This window comes from Nansenia antarctica (genome assembly GCF_963989245.1).
Source record: "Nansenia antarctica genome assembly, chromosome: 2".
In the NCBI taxonomy this organism is placed as follows: Eukaryota; Metazoa; Chordata; class Actinopteri; order Argentiniformes; family Microstomatidae; genus Nansenia; species Nansenia antarctica.
This window is the reverse complement of record NC_137675.1, coordinates 62,424,036-62,444,674: the sequence shown is the minus strand read 5'-3', so window position 1 is coordinate 62,444,674 and position 20,639 is coordinate 62,424,036. Positions and strand designations below refer to the sequence as shown.

Below are 20,639 nucleotides of genomic sequence, written 5' to 3'. Positions count from 1 at the left end.
CACTATTACAGTCCTCTCTCTCTCTACTTTCGCCTGCAGTTTCTGATGAGGTCTGATTGAGTGACTGAAGCACAATGGCAGACTGAGGATTCAATAAATGCAGAATTCCTGGAGGCAAGACACGGATCTAGTCCCTCTTCTGTGACCGACTTTACCACGAACAGACATCTTACTGTGCAATACTAAAAGTTCTCACCACGAAAAAGACACAGACACACACACACACAGTAACATTATCGACCCACTGTATTCTCAGTAACATCGATACTTTGCTTGGCTGGCAGCGACATTGAGAGGAACTGTGTTACCTACATTACAGGAGATCTTAATAACAATGTGGATGAGGACAAAAAGAAGAGGCTGCTTACGGGTAGTGTCACCTTTGCAGTGGCGGTGCAGCACGTCCAGCGCTGCGATGAGAAACTCGTGGGCGTCCTGCTGCTCGTAGCCCGCTAGGTGGCGTGCGTGAGTCCACACCAGGTGCAGCAGCCGGAAGGGAATGTGGGGTGAACGGTGTCCCGAGTAGAACTGTGTCGGAGAAAATGGAGAGATGGGAAGGGAGTGTGAGGGGAGGGGGAAGAGGGGGGTGCAGGGGGAGAGGTACAGGTAGAGGGGGATTAGAAAGAGAGAAGGGGTTAGGATGGATATATTTCCACTTCACTGTCCTGTGGGAGTCATGGTGGTGAATCATGAAATGTCTTTATTCTCATTGGTGGCAAATGAATTTACCAACAATGAATGCGCCTAACAGGAAGCAACAGACCTACTGTTTTTATTTGGAATATATCTAGTTTGAGCACCAGATAAGGCCCTTCACGTTATTATTGCCTGATTCGAATTCTGCGCAACATTTCACAGCACTGGCAATGCTAATGACTGAACATCTAGAGACGATGTGTGAGACGAGAGGAGGAGAGGAAGGAGATCCATCTGGATGCTGCTGCTGAATCTCAAGGTTGTCATGGGGATTGGATGACTGACAACCCAGGTCAGGGTTGGAGATGGAGGAAGCAGCACTGGAGCAGAGAAGATAGCAGAGTGTTTGGATAATGACTAATGAGAGACACACACACACACCTCTTCCATCTAATCTCTGACTCTCCCTCTGAAGCTGGACTGAGATTTGAGAAAACACAGCAGGGGCGTCTATCTTGCATCTTTACAAGCTCTTCGGTACTTCGGTACAACTGCTACAGTTGTTTGAAGCAGGCTGACAAAACAAAGAGGATGTAAGAGAAGAGAGACGGGGAGCTGGGAGGTTGATCAAAGAGCCACGCCTCACTGGCTGAGAGGAGCCGGGTGAGGATGGGGCAAACAGCTCCTCCCACTGCTGTGGGTTCCTGGTTCAAAGGATAAGGAGTGTGGTGTGAAACCAGGAAAGAGCAACGTGACCAAGAGCAGCAAGTGGGATGAAGAAAAGAAAAAGAAAAGATCATATGTTCATCGTGTAGAATCTAGATGATCCTCTACAGTAAGCCAATGGTCCAGACCGCACGTCTCTATCATAACCTGTAAAAAGGTTTCTGTGGTGTTTAGTAGGGATGTCCCGATCCGATATTGATATCGCCGCGATATTGGTCCTGAATGCTGGATCGCAGATGGCACCAGAAAAAAAATAGGCAGCGATCTGGGGCTCGCGATCCGGCGTGTCACTCACGTGATGACAACAGTAGTCAGTGGTCACGGGCATGAGAGTTGGCTAGTAGCTACCTGTGTGTAATGAGTCTCACAATGCCATGATGCTAGCTGGTGAAATCATAAACCATTTGCTTACGTAATTTTTCGGTTGTTTACATATTCTGAAACTACAGATGGTAAGCTTTCAAATGATGCGTCATACATTGAAATCGGAAAAAAATTCAAGACGACACGAGTATTTGAATGTTTGTTTGTATCAATGTTTTGCTCAAGAATGGTGACTGCTAAAAACGCTGCTAACAGATAGCTGCTAACGTTTCGTTCTAAAACGAAAGTATGTTTACAAGCCAGGTATCACTTACCGGTAGCCTCTGGCAACAGTGAATGCAACCCACAGATTATAAGTATTTAGTGATCGTTAAACTGTTATATATTATATGGAGTGGTACTTCAAGTTGCCTGTTATGAAAAAAACGAAAAGCAGATATTGTTTTACATACACCCCTTTGATTCTGGGACTGGTTTCTGGTCTCACCAGCAGCGTCACTAGGCTACACTTTTAAAAAGGGTGCTATAATTGATTTGCCATTTGTAAGAGAAGATAAATAGAATAAAAACATGAAGGCACTAAAACTAGAAATCAGACAGTAAGTCTTTTTTTTCTACAATGCTGAATGCTGCAGTTTAAATAGTTTTAACTTTAAACCAGTTGGTCACTGAGTACTGCAGAGTACTGTTTTTGTTGCTTGAATAAAGGCTGGCAGTCTTTAATAGCCAACTGTTTTTGTGGACTATATACTGGGGAAGTATTTGTTATTATTCAGGAGTAAAACAATAAATACAAATATCGGATTGACATCGGTATCGCAGATACCTGAAGCCCAGGTATCGGTAGTGAAAAAATGGGATCGGGACATCCCTAGTGTTTAGCCTAGAAGGACGGCCAACATTAGGTTAGCTTTCAGCCGTCCATATAGGTAGAGTGGGCTATTTTTAAATGGAAATGACGTTTTCTAAATGGCTCAAGACCTAAAAGATCTCAGGTGTCAGATTGTCTACATTTATTATCTTTAGTTTTCGGGATAGGTTTTGTCTTTTGGATTTTCTTGCTTTTTTTGTCAGGCAACTGCCAAACGAATGACTGGGTGGTGAGATTTCAGAGTCCTTCGTAATGTACCCATATTGATAACAATACAGGCTACATTGCTCAAGGACAGTAACATTTGGCTTGTCTTGTCTTCAGAAAGAAAGTAAAACGGAATCTCTGTTACATAATACCTCACTGAATGATTCACAACATGAAAGATCATACTGTTTTGGTGAAATGTATTTTATAACATTTTATATCAGGGAGTGAAATTTCATCAACGCATTGACGCTCTGGGCAGAGTGGGTGAACACCCTACACCATGAGTCAGCAACCCCAGGCAAAATTGCTGTCACAGAAGTTGACAAAACCAATCAGTTTCAAGTTTCAGTTTAAACATCAAGCATCATTTCTAGCACAACTGTAGCGTGGAGTTTGAAGGAGTTTATTCATGGAAATGTAATCTCATGTCAAGCAATGCCTCTAATACAGTCACTCACTACTTTGCGAGTTTTATTTTAAATAAACAACATGATTAAAGCTACATTCCTTGAATACCATCTTTGACTTGAAGGTTATTTTCATTGTGTGTAAGTTTGATGGCTCACTGTTTTGTTGTTTGGATAACTATATTAATGTGTGTCGTTGGTTTGCTGTTGTCGATAGGCTGTGCCTATATAGCAGCAGCGCTGGTTATAGTCTGGCAGCGTGCAAAGTTACTCAATATAACCTTTTAGAATTGAATATTACTGATGGAAGTTTTAGCCTTTACATTTATCAAGCTGGGCTGTAAGCGCATCGGGTATACACTTTGTTATACTGCAGAGTGAATAACATGTTTGCACTGTGACGATACAACTCCATCTTTACTGCTGCCTTCTCACCAAACACAATGTTGCTCCAGAACTGGCTGGTGACTAGGCATCACGCAATCAGAGTGGTTTATAACTATAACAAATTGCGAAATTGAGATGGTAATGTCAAAATCTAGTTGGCACGCAGGGCTGTTAGTGGTTGAAAAAATATGAAACTGGCACGCTCCATCCAAAAGGTTGCTGACCCCTGCCCTACATTATGTGTGCCTACACACCTACACACACACACACACACACACACACACACACACGTGAGAGGGCGTGAGAGAGATGGAGGGAAAGATAGAGGGCGTGAGAGAGAGAGTACAGAAGAAGACAGGCACCTGAGCAGGAATTATGTAATTGTCCAGGGACAATGAGTTTATTACACACAAAAGACTTTACTGAAGAGACTCAGAGTTTGGAAGGAACAGAGGAGGCATTTAAAGATGAACACACACACACACACGCGCACCCACACCCACACACGACTTAAAAGGCCAAACACTTCTACAATTATGTGGAGCGTTCTTCTTGTTCGGCTGAGGGGAGCTCAGTTAATTCCTTTCAGGCAGGGTTGTTTATTCCCTGTCTCCTCCACAAAGAAGTGAGAGTGTGACTCAGCTTCATGCAGTGTGGTTCACTGTGATGGAACATTCTGTTACACTGAGACTCGGGAGCCACAGGACATCCAACCCAAATGCTTTCCTATCACCACAGGAGACACCTTCGATTCCTTAAATGACCCCACTCACAGACACACACACACAGACACACACACACACACAGTCTTACCTCCTGAAAGAGCTGGGACATCTCACACACCAGACAGGAGTTTGATTGCATCTCGCACTTGTGTCTGTCGGACAGGAAGAAGTCTCGCAGCAGGGGTGTGTGGGTGAGGGCCTGGACGATGCAGTTCATGAAGCATGTGTTGCCCAGGTTTATCAACCCACGTAAACCTGATGGAGACAGGGTGAGGAGGAGAGAGTGGTGGGGGGGGGGGGGGGGGGGGGGACAGAAAATGTTACTCTCCAGAGCTCTCAAACAGAGCGGGTCTGGCAACACGGCCCTGACGCCGATAGGAAGCTGACGTGGTGGCCTAACATTGCGATCCTGAGGGAACTCTGTGCTGCAGACGGCACTGCTCTTTCATTTGGGTTGACTGGGGCTTAACCCTGAGCCAAACTACTTATTAGACATTCTAAAACCAACCAAACCTAGAACCACAGAACGATTTTGAGACAGCACTAACCAGGCCTGGATCACAGTCCTCCTAGTCCAAGGCAAGCACTCCTAGAGCAGATTCAAGCTTATGGGTCCCAAGGCTTATGGAGGAGCAAGTAGGAAGGATTCTAGCTGATTGTGAGCATCTCCATAGGCCTGCATTGAGGATATGGTCATGGTTGGGGTGGAGCAGTGGAGAGTTGCTGGGAGCTGTAGTCCTCAAGGCAGGCCTATGGAACAGGTGAAGACCAGCATGGCACTGTGTTGGCTCCAGGCCACTTGGCCATGGAGAGCAAGCTCTCAGCCGGAGCTTAAACGCTCCAGACTGGACCTGGTCCATAGTCCACACCCGTAGGCCCTGAGCAGCTGCTAGGACTCCAGACCAGTCTGTTTCATTAGAGGAGAGATGGTGAAAGAGTGAGAGAGAGAGAGAGAGAGAGAGAGAGAGAGAGAGAGAGAAGTAGGAAGACTGAAAGTGAAAGACTAATGATTGAGTACAACGTAAGATGGAGGGAGGTAGGTCAACGTAAGATGGAGGGAGGGAGGTAGGTCTCTCTCTCTCTCCTCTCTCTCTCCTCTCTCTCTCCTCTCTCTCTCCTCTCTCTCTCCTCTCTCTGCCCTGTCATGTTCATCACTCCAGTTGACCTTTGTTGCCCTACTTAAACGCATGAATAACCCTGGACTATACAGACACCACAGGCGCTGTCTCTAGCCCTCACACACACCACACCATACAGACAGATGTTTCTGGTAACCTCCCCAAGTAAAGTTTTTTAAAAAAGGGCGTGAAAATTCAAGCCCAACCCAACCCGGGACGGTGAGACGAGGCCACAGCCCGAGCCCAGCCTGAGATCAAAGACATTTTCATGAGTCAAAAACAGAGGTGCCTTTATCCATTGCACACAACAACAAAACTCTATGTTTCGTAAGGAGAGAAAGCGACTCGCTGAGGAGAGTGGAGAGAGAGACTTCCTGAAAACTGTAATTACCATCAACAACTGGATTTACCGAACCTGCCTGAGGCCTTATTTATTTAAGGCCTGATGTCAATAGAGCTCCATCAGAGAAGGCCTCACGCAGCGAATCTTATTATGCTTTCAATTGATCTGTTACTCCTGAAAATAACAACATAACATATAACTGAACAGGTGCTGCTGCTGTGCATCTATAGAGCAGAGGGAGGGAGAGAGAGAGCAGTTGGCAGCTGAGAGTTATCACACAGCCATGCAAGATTGTATCCCCCCTCCCCAATTTCTTCTTTTACATAAAAACACAGCTCCGTCACAGCAAACCTGAGCCTGGCCCGTCCCAAATCAATTGTCAGAAAACCAGGCTTGGCCCGAGTCAGGTTTCAGGCTGAACCTTAAAAGCTCTACCCCCCAGCACACACACACACACACACGGGCACATGCACACATTTTGGTCGTGCGGAAAGAGAAGACAACCCCATATCCCACCTATGGTGCAATTTGTAGTGATTTTCCTCCGCTTTGGATTGTGCCGTAGTAATTCCAGCTCCCGCTTCGTAGGTTCCCACGTTGAGTATTTCTCGCCTACACCTGAGCACGGACACACAAATGAGACCTCACTGAGAGGCGTTTCTCTTTCTTTTTCTTTCTTTGACAGAACACAGAACATGGAAAAATACTGCCGATAGACAACACAATACCTTGCAATTTCCAGGCTTTTCTCTGTTCTTCTTTGGCAATCTGTTCCATGTCTTTGTCGTATATGTAGTCTTGACACACAAAACAATATATTCCACCATATAATAAGTCTATCGCTGGAAGGGGGAGAGAGAAAGAACACACAATAATTAGAAATGGATTTCTCTATGGACCAGAACAATACCTTCACAACTAACCTTATTGGTCTGGCCAGCCTGAAGACAAGGTGTAAATATGCTGCATTTTCTACTCAGCTCCTATTGATTTGGGTTTTTGTCTTTCTATCTCACTGCCTTGTATTGAAGAATTAAGCTACCACAGATGGGAGGGGTGAAGTAAAAGGTGTGTGTGTGTGTGTGTGTTCTAGAGCTGTATCTGCTGTCTCTTCATCATATGGTCTCTGCTCTCTCAACTAGCCTATGTTCTCAAACTCCGCGGCAACCCAATACCTGGATCCTGTTGCCGTGACAACCTATTTTTAGCCAAGCAGGACTCTTGCATATCTGGATGCTCCTCACATTGTGATTGTAGCTGAGAATGACAATGACAAATTGCTTGGTCCACGACACCAATGCAGAGAATGTGAATGGTGCATCGTGCTGACAAGTGTGGGTGTGTACTCTATTCAAAGGGGAAAGCACGCATGAACACACATGCATGTGTGTTTGAGATATTGCATCAATAAAGGCCAGGTCTGGGTGAACATAAAATGCATGAAAGCAGCTCATGCTTATTAGTAATTAACTAATGGTAGTCCATCAATTATTATGCCTGTTTTCTTCCTCCATATTAAAATCCATAAGATCAGTAAGGAAATAGAGGAGCATCTGTGGCCAATGGCAACCAGCCTGCAATCACGTACTGAGTTACCATGGAACCAGTGAGAAAATAGAGGTGTGTATGGTGCACAGTAGGTATAAATAATCATGGCAGATGGAGAGATGGAGCGAGGGATGAGAGAAGTGAAAGAATCCAGAAGAATAGCTAGGGGTGAAGATTAATTTGATCATGGGTGCCGTGGCACAGTGGCAAAGGAAGGCTCCAGTGGAAAGCCCTAAGCTAATTAACACTGTGGAGTGGTACACTCTGGGGGGCTGGAGGGCCTATAGGAGGGGCCCTGGTGACATCGACAGACAGGTCTCAGTGTGTGGGACGTGTCATTGGCGCGCACGCAAATGCACCAAGCCAACTCCACTTTAAGGGATATGGGAAGAAAATATTGAAATTACTGGTGTAGAAAATCGAGTCTATTTTGAGAGCTAACAGCGACTGACAGCTTGTGGTACCTTGTAACCATAGAAACACATGTAAACATGTGTCCATGGGATAGCTAAATTACTAATTAAGAGCTAACATACGGGCTAATGGTATGCTTATGCTAGCTAACAAAAACCAATATTTAAATGTTATTTAGGATGGATGAAGTGGTGATATCAGTCCAATTAATTGTTCTTGAATGTGTGTACATGAATGTTTTGATAGTCAGTTCACAACTGTTGAACAAATATTATTGCAATAATATTATAACACATTACATACAATCTCAATGTTAAGTTTCTCATTCCGATTTTTCTTTTACAATTCCCTAGTGTGGAATATGTTACATGTTCGAATGACACTGGCCCCACTACAAACAAGAACAACTTAAATTGCCATCTTATCTAGCTTTAACATCCCCATTAATTCCTATAGAGGATTTTTTTCTTCTTCGGTGTTCCACTATGGTGGACAATGGCTTCAGAACAGCGCCGCCTGTAGGCAGTATATGTCTATGACGATCACACCCCTACAAGAGGATTAGTGTTCCAACCCTCCTATTGTCTCCTCTCTAAACGCTAAACTACTCCCCCATGGACAAGTCAAAACCACAGAAACTAGTTTATTTGACTTATTTGGGGCCATAATTACCATGGAAAGTTCAAGCTGTCTTTCTTGTGGTTCAGGATTTAGAATGTCTACCCTTCCCCACCGCTGTACGAGAGGAATAGAGCGGCTTAAACAGTGACATTTGCCTGGCTAAGCGCTCCCAGCAGAATGTTAATGCTTAGATAGGAGGGGTTCAGCTCAGTGTCTGCTCTAAGTACTCTTCTCTCTGTCAGGCGGTGATCCTGCTCTCCGGACTGCCACTAGGAAGCTCCGGGGGTCAGTAGTGTCCACTGTGGTAATGGTGCCCAATGTTGGATTAAAGCTATTTCCACCGCCAGCTCGGTCCTGCGCACGTCAAGCTACGTCTTGTGACGTGTGTGTGTGTGAGTCTTACCTAGGTTGTGTCGTTTGTTTTTGGCGTGCTCGTGGATGTGTTTCTTGGTGAAGCAGCCGAAGAAGACGCAGTAGAGGCAGGAGTGGAGCCGGTTCAGGTGGGCGCCGCACATGTGACAGATACACGACTTGGCCTGGGGGGGGCGACAGAGGAGGGGAGGGGGGGAGAGAGGAGGGGAGGGGGGGAGAGAGGGGGGGGGAGTCAGAAAAAGAGGGAAAGTGCAATGACAGCCCCTGAGAGAAGCAGAGGACCGAACAGAGAGAGACTGGCGTGTTCAGGACTGATCTCCCTGCTGGATTGGACGAGCCCATTTTCTACAGGCAATGATGGGATCAGTTGAGGGCAGGTCTCTAGTACCATTCATATTGATATGGCAGGCAGAGCGCTGGCTGGGCCCTTTGACAAACCCCATGTGGTAGGAAAAATAACGGCATATTCTGCTTTTACACCCGGCACACACCATGTCCATGATTGGATTTCATGCATGGCGGGACCACCAGGGAGGGCGCGTGTCTCTGACACACACTGACAGCAGCTGGAGTGTAGGTGTGTATCTGTGTGTGTGTGTGTATCTGTGTGTGTGTGTCTGTGTTTGGCTTGAATGCAACGCTCAGAGGTGACCGAGGGATTTACACAACCATCAGAATGCCTCTCGTCTTGCTGCTAAAGCTGCTGAAATGAGCTCCGTGTGGCCCCAGGCCGTGGGATGAGACGTACGTGGTGTGTGTGAAGCAGCAGCTCATCCAGAACACCAATGAGAGAGAGAGAAAGAGAGAGAGAGAGAGAGAGAGAGAGAGAGAGAGAGAGAGAGAGAGACTGGATTTGTGTCGTGATGTTGGAATAGGGGGAATAGAGCAGAGAGGGTGCTGCATATATGGCCAGCCAAGACAGAATGTGAGCTTTTCTTTGGCAGGAGAGAGACAATGAGCATGTGAGAGAGTGAGAGGATAGAAGCAGTGGGAGTGAGAGAAAAGAGAGAGGCGGCAGACAGACGAGGGGAGACATCTCAAATGAAGAACAAGGGTCACGGCGAACATTCCTGGAGAAGAATGTGATATGGCTGCTGTGGGTGTGTGTGTGTGTGTGTGTGTGTATGTGTGTGTGAGAGAGTGTGAGTGAGAACTATGAGAGCAGAGGATACAAAAGGAAAAAAATACATACACTGCAGAGCATTTTGGTGCTAGGCTTCTCCAACTCCATGGTACACACGCACACGCACACGCACACACACACACACACACGGACGAGTAGATCCTCTGCTGTGACGGTCTATAGCGGTGATCACTGAGGAGCCTGGGAGGCAGCAGGCTGCTGTGATGACTGAAGCCCAATTTATACTTCTGCGTAAAATCTACGCCGTAGCCTAAGCCGTAGCTTGTCGCGCACCTCTCCAAAAATGTAACTACGCAGCACACCTACGCAGACCGTAAGAACTGTGTTTGGTCCGCTTGGTAGCACATGATTCCGACATGATTCCGACTCTCTCGTAGGCCTAAATGCGGAAGCCATGACAGAACTGTCATTTACTTTTTCTGTAATTATGATAACCATCTTATTATCTTAGTTTAATGTCATTTCAATGCATTATAGACATTAACTTTACAACAAGCATAAAATAAAATCGCTATTATGCCGCTATGAGTACACTGTTCCAAAGGAGCGCCCCATGGAAGCGTCAAGCACAGCCTTCCCATAAGGAGCGCGATTCACATTTACGAGATGTACAATCCTGTTTATTTAGAAATACATGATTACCTGTGGCGTTTGACAGCGGATGATGAGACATTTAATGTAAAGTTATCTATCTAAGTTAGGCTGATGTGTGCATGATAGACGTGCATTTTTACCTATTTCCATGTTTTATTTACAGCTATGGCACTTAAGCAAAAACAACCCGCAATCCATTAGACTACCAAAGCAGGACACTGGAGCACTCCTATCTGCGCGTATGGTCACCCTGTGCCCCGGACGGCATGATTCAGGGGCATAGAAAACACACTGCCAACTAGCGATGTGACGGTGTAATTGCAAGGCGACGCAGACCGACCAAGCAAGAACTATAAATTGGGAGAGCCCTTGCGTAGGCTACGGCGTAGCCGTGCGTAAATTCGACGCAGAAGTATGAATTGGGCTTGAGGCTGGGGTGGACAGAGGAAATGACCACAGAGGGCTTTCCTCAGTAGTGTCTGCTGGAACAGGCACAAAGGTCTGAGAGAACAAAACAAACCGATCTGGACTGTTAGGTTGAACATATGGGTGAGCTGTGTATTTGCTGTAATGTTGTTGCCTGATAGGCACGCTGGCATACTAGCAAGACAGGGAGGGGTGACAGAAGTCTCTACAGGGCACCAGCATTTCTGAAAAGGGGAAAACACAGACGGAACCACAGAATTCAGACATAGAAGCAGAATTAGGCAATATGGGAATTTGAATTAATTTGTTCAATGGTAATTATCATTGTGATGCTATTCTACCCAGCAACGCCCCACCCGCAGGTTGGACAGAAATGTCCACTGTGTGTCTACATGTGTGTGCATACACCAAATACAGAGCTGACTGTATGTTTGTAGCTGTTAGCGAATGTTAGCAATGCAGGGGCTAGTATTCTGTAGATAAAAACGTTTTTTGAAAACGTAACTCAACAGCAGCTGCAAAGCAGACATGACAGATCTCTCCATTACTTTTAGTCAATTTCTCTTTTAGAATAGACTCGGCTTGTGAACATGTTCATATGATTCATTTGTAGCAGCTGTTCTTCCATATATTCTTCTAATCTAGAAGCACTAGAATTGTCTTTTTTTGTCATATTTTAATGATTCCGAGTGTCGAGCTTAAAAAACAGGAGCATTTAAATAAATCTGAAATTGGTAAAAGGAAAATTGACATTTTGAAAAAAAAAAATAATAATTATAGAGCCCATATCTCAATGCCTGCAAGGGCACCAGAGAATAAATAAACGGATGAGTGGAATGGATTGAGGGAGAGGAGAGGAGAGATATAGAGCTCTAATCAAAGCCCATCAGGATACAGGCTTGTTACCATGACTCACCCACTGGGTAGAAACAGAAAGAGATGGAGTGTAATGGAGGAGGAGACACATTCTGTGGAATAGAAAGTTCCATCTGTACGCACGCACTTCTTAAGTTGGTCCTTGGTGGCTCAGTTGGTAGAGCATGGCGTTAACGCTTAGGTTGTGGGTTCGATTCCCACTGGGACCATATATACTGAAATGTATGCAATGGAAGTCGCTTTGGATAAAGGCATCAGCTAAATGGCATAGGCTATATTAAGTTAGTTATGAACGGAACAACCCCTGGTAATACCGTAAACCGTGGTATTTGAAAATAGCAACAGTGGCAATACAAATAACGTCAATAAAACTAATCTGCTGCGCAATGTGTTCATATATACAGTGGGGGAAATAAGTATTGAACACATCAACATTTTGTCCAGTAAATGTATTTCCAATAAGCCTATTCAAGTGAAATTTGCACCAGACTTTGGTATTAAGTCCAACAATCCAGACAAAAAATATAATCATTAAAGTCCATATGTAAATAAAGTTGTGTGTAATAAAGTGGAAGGTCCTGCTGGAAGGTCCTCAGTGTTTCCTCCAGGATTTTTCACATTAGTGGCGGAGCGGTTGTCTTTCGCGCGCGATTTGTTTTCCGCGTGCACGCGCATAAAACGCGCACTCAAAACAAAGACGTAGTTTCACCAAAAACTAGAGGGTGGCAACAATTATAATTTCTTAAATAGCGGTTAAGTCATTAAAGCCGAGCAGGTGATTTTATATAGAAGGTGATCAAATACCAATATATCCTACAGCTGCAGCGGAACATGCGGAATGCGCATTACACACACACACACACACACACACACACACACACAGAAAGATCAATACGAAGTAGGCCTACATGAGAGTACACGCACAAAACCTGCTAACGTTACTCATTAACTGTTTACACAAGTAAAATCACAGTCAGATGGAAAACGATAAACAACAACAGCAAGGTAATGCTATCAGTTGAGTTAAAGAAAACCAACTCTTACCGTTGAGGACACCAACATGAGACCTGCTTACCCGTACCTCCGCCGTTCTGTTCGTGGTGATTTTAGAGCCAATAGATTATTTTTGCCCCGCGCTTATTACTATGAATAGTTCTAAGCTAGGTGCTTGCACGTTAGGTGCGAGAATGCTCGGTTAACCCATTAGCGGGAACATTATTTGTTTCACAAAATAGGCTGATTTAATTGACCATGAACATCAGAGACATACATTACAAATGTTCATTTAAAATACTCTATACTGAGCACTGGTATAAGAACATGAACCAGAGAACAGCAGTAAATGCAATAACCCACAGTCGTCGCTGATGATGTTGCATTTTTGATTAGGATACGGGATTAAAGGCACCGGCGACGGGCTAAAAGAGAAATCCAAATGTCCCGCTAAATTCGGACCAATCACAAAACTGTTTTGAAAGCGCGTCGCCGCGCGCCTGTTGAGAGCGATTCAGTCTCGATTGCAGTGCGAACACAAACGACGAGGTTAATTGCAACATTGTAACATATTGTAAATAACTACGCCCTAAATCGTAACGAAATGTTGGTCTGGAAGCGGCCTAAATCTAGCTTCAATCTGCTTTTTTTCTGTTCTCCGGTCATAATAACTCGCTGCCTTTCTGCGCAGCCTGAATCAATGTGGACTGTCTGAATCAATTAGTGGCGGAGGAAATTCATTCGTGGCGGCCCGCCACGAATAAATGCATATAGAGGAAATACTGGTCCTGCTGGAAGGTCCACCCACGTCTCATCCTCAGATTCCTGGTGGATAGCAGCAGGTTCATCTCAAGAATCTCTCTGTACATTGCTCCATTCATTGTTCCTTCAATGATATAAAGTCTGTCAGTACCATGAGAGAAACAGCCCCACACCATGATACTTCCACCTCCAAACTTCACTGTTGGTATACTGTTATTCGGGTGCGCAGTGCCATTTCTCATCCAAACATGGTGTGTTGTGTGACAGCCAAAAAGTCAAATGTTGGTCTCATCTGACCAGAATACATGCTCCCAGTAGTTCACTGCCTTGGCCAAATGTTGTTTGGCAAACTTTAAACGAGCTTCAACATGTATTTTTTTCAGTAGTGGAGTCTTGCAGGCTGAGGGCGCACAGAGGCCATGGTGGTGGAGTGCATTGCCTAGTGTCCTTTCTGTCAGAGTTGTACCTGCTGCCTCCAAGTCTTTCTGGAGCTCTTTCCTAGTGGTCCTTGGCTCTTTGGCTACTCTAAGTATCCTTCTGACTCCCTGATCAGAAATCTTGCGAGGAGCTCCTGTGCGTGGCCGGTTGATGGTGGAGTGATGTTGCTTCCACTTACGGATAATGCCCTCAATGGTGCTTACTGGAAGATTCAGAAGTTGTGAAATACGTCTGTAGTCAATTCCATTTTCATGTTTTGCAACAATCTGGTTGCGAAGGTCTTGACAGCTCTTTGCTTTTATAGCCCATCAATGTATTCTAACCCAGCTGACATTAATTAGCACAGATTGGAGGTAGAGTTGCCTCCTAATTAGTTATGGTTTTCAGCTGGTTCCTTGCCTTCCCTTGCAGTGGTGTACTGTTTTTTCTTAGGCCCTGTCCACACCTATACGTTTTTTTGATAAACGTGAATTTTTATATTCGTTTTGGGGGGTTCGTCCAGACGCAAACGAGTTTTTGCCCTCTGAAAACGAAGATGTTTAAAAACTAGGGATGCACGATATGCATTTTTTCCAACCGATACCGATATTTACCCGCTTCTCGTGGCCGATAACCGATACCGGTACCGATATTATTATTATTATTTTATTTTTTCTTTCCTAGCCCCAGGGGAGCTCCCCCTCCCAAATTTCGTTGTTTGGTACCTGTACTATATCAATGACAATAAAGACCATTCAGATATAATTCCACAGTTGATAACCTGTAGTTCATGCACACCTGAAGGTAAGAAAGGCTATGTAGTGAGCAAAGATTGATGATTTAATATTCCATAGTGATCTCACCAAATCTAACTTACATCACTATTGTTAACACAACAAAGAGAACACTTCTGACTTCAAATGTTCATTTATTATTTCCTCTAACAAACTAAATCTGTTATAGACAGTGCACAATGTGTTTTTTAGCCAAGATCTGGCCTCCTTTTATGAAAACAAAAAAGGCTCACCTAAGAGTAATTAGATGCGTTGTGCGACCTCATCATTGTCCGAGTCTCTCCTAGGGTCATAGCTGTAACATACTGTGTGTTGTCTCACTACACCACACTAACACACTGATGTGATTCACTTTCTGTATCCGTCGTGTCCCAACGGAGTTGCCGTAGGTCGCGGCCAGCAACCAGAAATAAACTACATGTCTACAGTAAAGTCGTGTCCGTGTCTGTCAAGAACATTACAATAGCGAGCAGCGGTAAAGCTGTCAATTCCCTTGTCATCCAGTACCGGGAAACCGATGTCAGGGCTATGTGGCACTAAGTCCGCCCAGCATGGTGTCGGTAAACCTGGAGACATGTCCGCGTTAGACTGTGATGGCAGCGGATCTTCTCCCGACAGGCTAGCCATGCGACTTAGCCGTCAGCGGAGAAGTTTCTTGGGGAACACTGCACAGTGGATACACTCATCGGTAGAGATAACAGCAGCCTGGGCGTGGATTAATCCCAGACACGCTGCGCACTTAGAGTGGGTGTCCCAGCTAGCCATTTACGTCTCGGCTGTGCTAGGTCCGCTAGCTGTGCTAGGTCCGCTAGCCTCAACGTTAGCCATTGCTGGCTAGGGGTTGTAGGCTAGCTGCTAGCAGGCCTCGCTACTTCACCCGTTAGCTTGTCAGCTATCAAGGGAAAACAGAGGGGCCAGGGGAGGGATATTACTATCTACCCGCTACAAGATGTGTCGTTGTGTTGTAACTCGTAGATCTTTGCCCTCCTCTCCGAACTTTTGTCGAACATGTGTTGCAAATTGCAAACGCAATATCTGCCTCAGAAACTGTGAAGAATGTCCACACCGGGGAAGCCATGTTTCGCTCGCGTCTCGTCAAAACAAACTGCGTGCCTGAGTGCGGAACCGGAAGCAGAGCGCGGAAACCGGAAACCGGAAGCAGAAATATTTCCGGCTTCATAATATCGGTTAAATATCGGCTACATTTTATAAAACCGATAAATACCGATAAACATTAATGTCCCATTATCGGGCCGATAAATATCGGTGCCGATAATATCGTGCATCCCTATTAAAAACGCCTGCCAGAGTGAAGATGTTTAAAAACGCTGTATATTCGCCGTATATTTTTGACGTGTGGATGAGATAGACGGAGCTCTTTGTATTCGTGACGTCATCATGCGCGTAGATTTCTATGATCATGCGCACTGCAGCTGTTTGCTGTTCCCTCCAACGTCATATCCTGGCACCAGTAACTACTATGTTTACAACAGGCAACGGTGTTCGAGGCTACACAAGCGAGGAAAATGGATGTGAACAAAGTGCTTCTAGTTCTTTCACTGTTAACTGGACTTTTAACCTGTTTACAGATAAATGCACAGTTAATGATCGAGAACATTGAGAGACAGAGGCGTCTGATTGGCCAGCGGGGCTATGGGGATAAAAATATATCGCCGACTACTGGTGTGGAATGCTCAATGACAGCGTTTATATTGCGTTCATGCGTATGCATGTGGACACAGACATTGTTTATAAACATGCTGGTGTGGACGGTCATATTTTTATATACGAAAAACGTTCATCAAAAAAACGTATTGGTGTGGACATAGCCTGAGTGTGTTCAATACTTTTTTCCTGTTTCAGGCTCATTGGAAATACATTTACTGGGCAAAAAATATTGATGTGTTCAATACTTATTTCCCCCATTGTATAATAAACGTCTTTAGAGTGTTTGTCCAGCACCACTGTCTGTGTGGTTGAAAAAGCTATTGAAAGTGATGACAGAACTTTTTGTAAAAAAAATAATTTCTCCAATAAATAACCTGGCAAAAATACTTATTATACTATATAAATAAATATATATAATACTAATATTTGAAAGCAATCATAACTGTCTGTTACATGACCGCTTCTCCTCAGAAGGATACGCGATTCACAGCACTCCTCTGCTGGAAGACGCTCTGCTCTTTGAACTCGGGTGCAGTGTTTCCCATACATAGTCGAATTTGTCCCAACAGTCTCATTACGAACCAAAAGTATTTTTAGCACCGTTTTTATTTATTTATTTTAAGCACATTTTCCAGCACTGCTCGTGGAAAGTGTTCGAGCAGGTTCGCGGAAAGGATAGGGCTTTGCTCCACCTTTCACCAGCCGCTGTCACAAATTCATCATTTGAAATTGCCGGCTCCGTCAAAGCCCTACAATGTGATTTTGTATCCCACGGTAAAACTACATTTGGGGTCGGTTTACCAGTATCAAAAATTGGAAACCGCCCAACCCTACAACACAGGTGACACCAAAACTAAACGCCCAACAACTGCTGGGATACCTTCTCACAAAAGGTAGGCATCTGGTGAACGAGAACACAATAGAAAACCTGACACCATTCTGACAACATTGAGACCTATTGCCGAGAGCCAAAAAACAAAGGAGAGAAAAGAGAAAAGTGTTTCACCCTCTCAGTTTCACTACATCCTCAGTATATGACAAACAATGTTATGAGTAGTTAGAGGGGGAGCAGAAAGAAACACTCACTCTGAGTCATGGGTCATGTTCTCACAGAATTAACAGCAACAAGCCTCAGATACAAATCCACAGAGATATCCCACTGCCAAAGCGGTAGCGAGAATACTGTTTCTCCAACTATTACTGAGGTACGAGTAAAGGGAGGCCAAGCATCCCACCTGGCTATAAAACTCCCCGCATCCAAGCCACAGCACAGTGAAAGTGCAGTAGCAGCTGTTGTGACCAGCAGGGGGAGTGCCGGGAGGGGGGGGGGGGAGAGAGAGAGAGAGAGAGAGAGAGAGAGAGAGAGAAACACACACACACACACACACACACACACAGTGAATGCTGTGTAGACAAATACACACAGACAGTAACATACACACAGACTGTCCCACACAGACAGACGGACGGTCCCCCTACACAGGGCAGTGTTTTGGCTAGGCCTTAGAGGCCTGGGTGGATTGTGATGACAGTGCAGGATAGCGGACATTCTGGGCTGCACACACTAAGCTCTGTTTTCATTCTGTCTGGCCTGGGCCCGGGCAGGAGTGGGCAGGGCTTCTCCCGGCAGGATGAATGGGATCTGATAGAGACAGACAGACAGACAGAAAGGACACACTGCTCTGACGGGACAGACACCATCACAATCTGACTGGGGCCTAACTGATAAGGGGCCTAAACACAGGCAGCAGCACCCACTCGATGCGTGAGACAAGTGGTTACTCAGGGGGGAAAAGACGATAGAGCAATTGTCACCCGGTATGTGTTGTTGAGCTGTGAGATACAGGGAGGCAGACAGGTCAGAGAGACAGAGAGAGACGAGTACTGTCGGAAAAGCTCTCAGTACAGCAGCATACGTGAGAGAGGTGGGCAGGGCTGGGCTTGGGGAGAGGCGAGGCCTACCGCCGCAGTAGCTCACTCCATTAGCCCTCTGTAACTCGGGAGCTCTTGTTTGTCTGGGGAGACACTGCTGTTGATCCCAGTCCCCCTCCTCTCCGTCTGCATTGCACCAAGGCTCCAGTCAGAAAACACAAGGGCCTGCCAAGCAAATGCTGCACCCACACCCCACCCCTCTCATCCTGGGTATAAAACCTCATCCTCACCCCCCCCTACCTTTCCTCTCCACTGTTCCCAGGGCACCCCTATTCCTCAGTGTCAGCACTCCCCTCTCCCCGGGTTGTTAATGTCCTATTAGATCAGTTATTGATCAGCCGTTGGCTCAGATGACTGGAACAAGTGTTGCACAGGTAGGCGAGGCTGCATCTCCATCGGTTTGCAGGCCGGCAGACAGCTCTGCAGGGCTCCCTCCCTCCCTCCATACTCAGTCAACGGAACCCAGACATACGGAGACAGCATCGGGGCGGGTGATGGAGTCCTGGAGGAGAATTAGCTGGCGTATACTGTAGGTATCCAGTATGCTCAAAGTGAGGATCAGGTAGCATTACATGTTGCCTTGGCTCTGTGAGAGGGAGGGGGAGAGAGAGAGGGCTAAAATGGGCTACACACACACACACACACACACACACACACACACACACACACACACACACACATGCATGTGATTGACACCCATATAAAGCCATTCTGATGTCACAATGACGCAGGTAGTATGTAGTGCTCTTTCAGGCCCGGTCTGGGTCCATCCATAGACGTGCAGGCTCCAGCCTCGGGCTCCAAGTCGAGAAGTGACAGAATGGTGGTGCACGGAGAGAGAGAGAGAGAGAGAGAGAGAGAGAGAGCCAGTGGCAATGTTCCTCCTAACACGGTCTTTCTATCTCTGCATATCCCTCGTCGGGATTATGAGGCCGACGGACTCATGTTCTCATCCTGCATCGGTACATTCGGGAACGCACAGTTGTGTTGTCCCAGAGTGGGATGGTGGTAGGGAGAGTGTTAGTGATGTGGACGGAGGCCTGACTCCACCGAGCACGCTGCGGCTGCTGCTCTCACAGCCACGGAGGAGGAACAGCGGCAGACCTCTGCCGTGTGCGAGCAGTGACCACACACACACACACACACACACACACACCCCCTTTCCTTTCCAGTTCTATATTTATAAGCGGCGAGGCATGGCTAGGGGGGGACGGAGGTTCGGAGGGAGGTGCTGATGCTCTAGTGCTATTGCTGACTGAACCCAAGGGCTCGGCAGGATGACGTACCGACTCTCCCCCCCAACCGCACCCCCACCCCCCCCCTCCCTCCCCATGACTAACGCCTGGCCTGTTAGCCTTAGCTTCACTGAGCAGCACGAGACACAACAGCAGCACGGCTAAGAGATGCTCTCCGCCCGTCCTTGTACTACCACCCTCCTCTACCACTGCTCAGACACACACACCACACACACACCAAACACACACACACACCAAACACACACACACACCACACACCACACACACTTTACTGCCTACATCAGGGCCTTCCAGACAGGCAGCCACACACAGCCTAGATGCTGTATTGCCACACCAAGGCACAAACAGGCAGGTAGAGAGGCAGGTACATGGACGGGCACGGGACGGACGGGCGCACACACACACACACACACGCCTAAAGCTAGAGGCCCCATACAGGCGTACACACAGCACAAGACTTCACCCTACCTCATCCCCGGGCAGCAGGGGTAGATGAAACAGAATAGTGAGTGAGGAACACGGCCCCATACCGTCACAAACACATAACATAACATACGGTTGGCCTGTTATATCTCCTTCTTCTTCTAGACCGAGGCAGAGCCAGGCTTATTCCAGGGGAGGGGAGATATCAAATGGAATAGTGTGAGTGCAGTGTTTCCTCCAGGATTTTTCCCATTAGTGGCGGAGCGGTTACGATTTTTTTTTCGCGTGCACGCGCATAAAACGCGCACTGGCGCTCAAAACAAAGACGTAGTTTCACCAAAAACTAGAGGGTGGCAACAATTATAATTTCTTAAATAGCGGTTAGGTCATTAAAGCCGAGCAGGTGATTTTATATAGAAGGTGATTGTAGGAGCCAGATATGGTCCTGTGATATGTGTTGTAATTCACTGTGTGGGCATGGGGTGGCGCTGTCACAATACCTGAGGCAGGTGTATTTAAGGTAGCACATTTGTTGTTATCGTCAGGTGTTGACCCCGGAAGGGCAAATAGGTTTGACCGCAAGGGCGCTGAGTTTGTTATTGTTATTGTTTTGTACCAGTGATTAAGCCATAGATGGCACATAGTAACGCAA

General features: G+C 46.1%; 1 protein-coding gene across 1 annotated transcript in view; it reads right to left on the bottom strand.

Moving 5' to 3' along the window:
- LOC308152016 (ubiquitin carboxyl-terminal hydrolase 22) overlaps positions 1-20,639 on the bottom strand; it is a gene marked incomplete at its 5' end in the record, with an annotated part of 36,258 nt that overhangs the window by 5,318 nt on the left and 10,301 nt on the right. Inside the window, 5 exons of the mRNA XM_080524920.1 lie at positions 381-528; positions 4,375-4,541; positions 6,264-6,365; positions 6,476-6,589; positions 8,734-8,866. Coding sequence (XP_080381046.1) covers positions 381-528; positions 4,375-4,541; positions 6,264-6,365; positions 6,476-6,589; positions 8,734-8,866 — 664 coding nt within the window. The remainder of the gene's footprint in view (positions 1-380; positions 529-4,374; positions 4,542-6,263; positions 6,366-6,475; positions 6,590-8,733; positions 8,867-20,639) is intronic.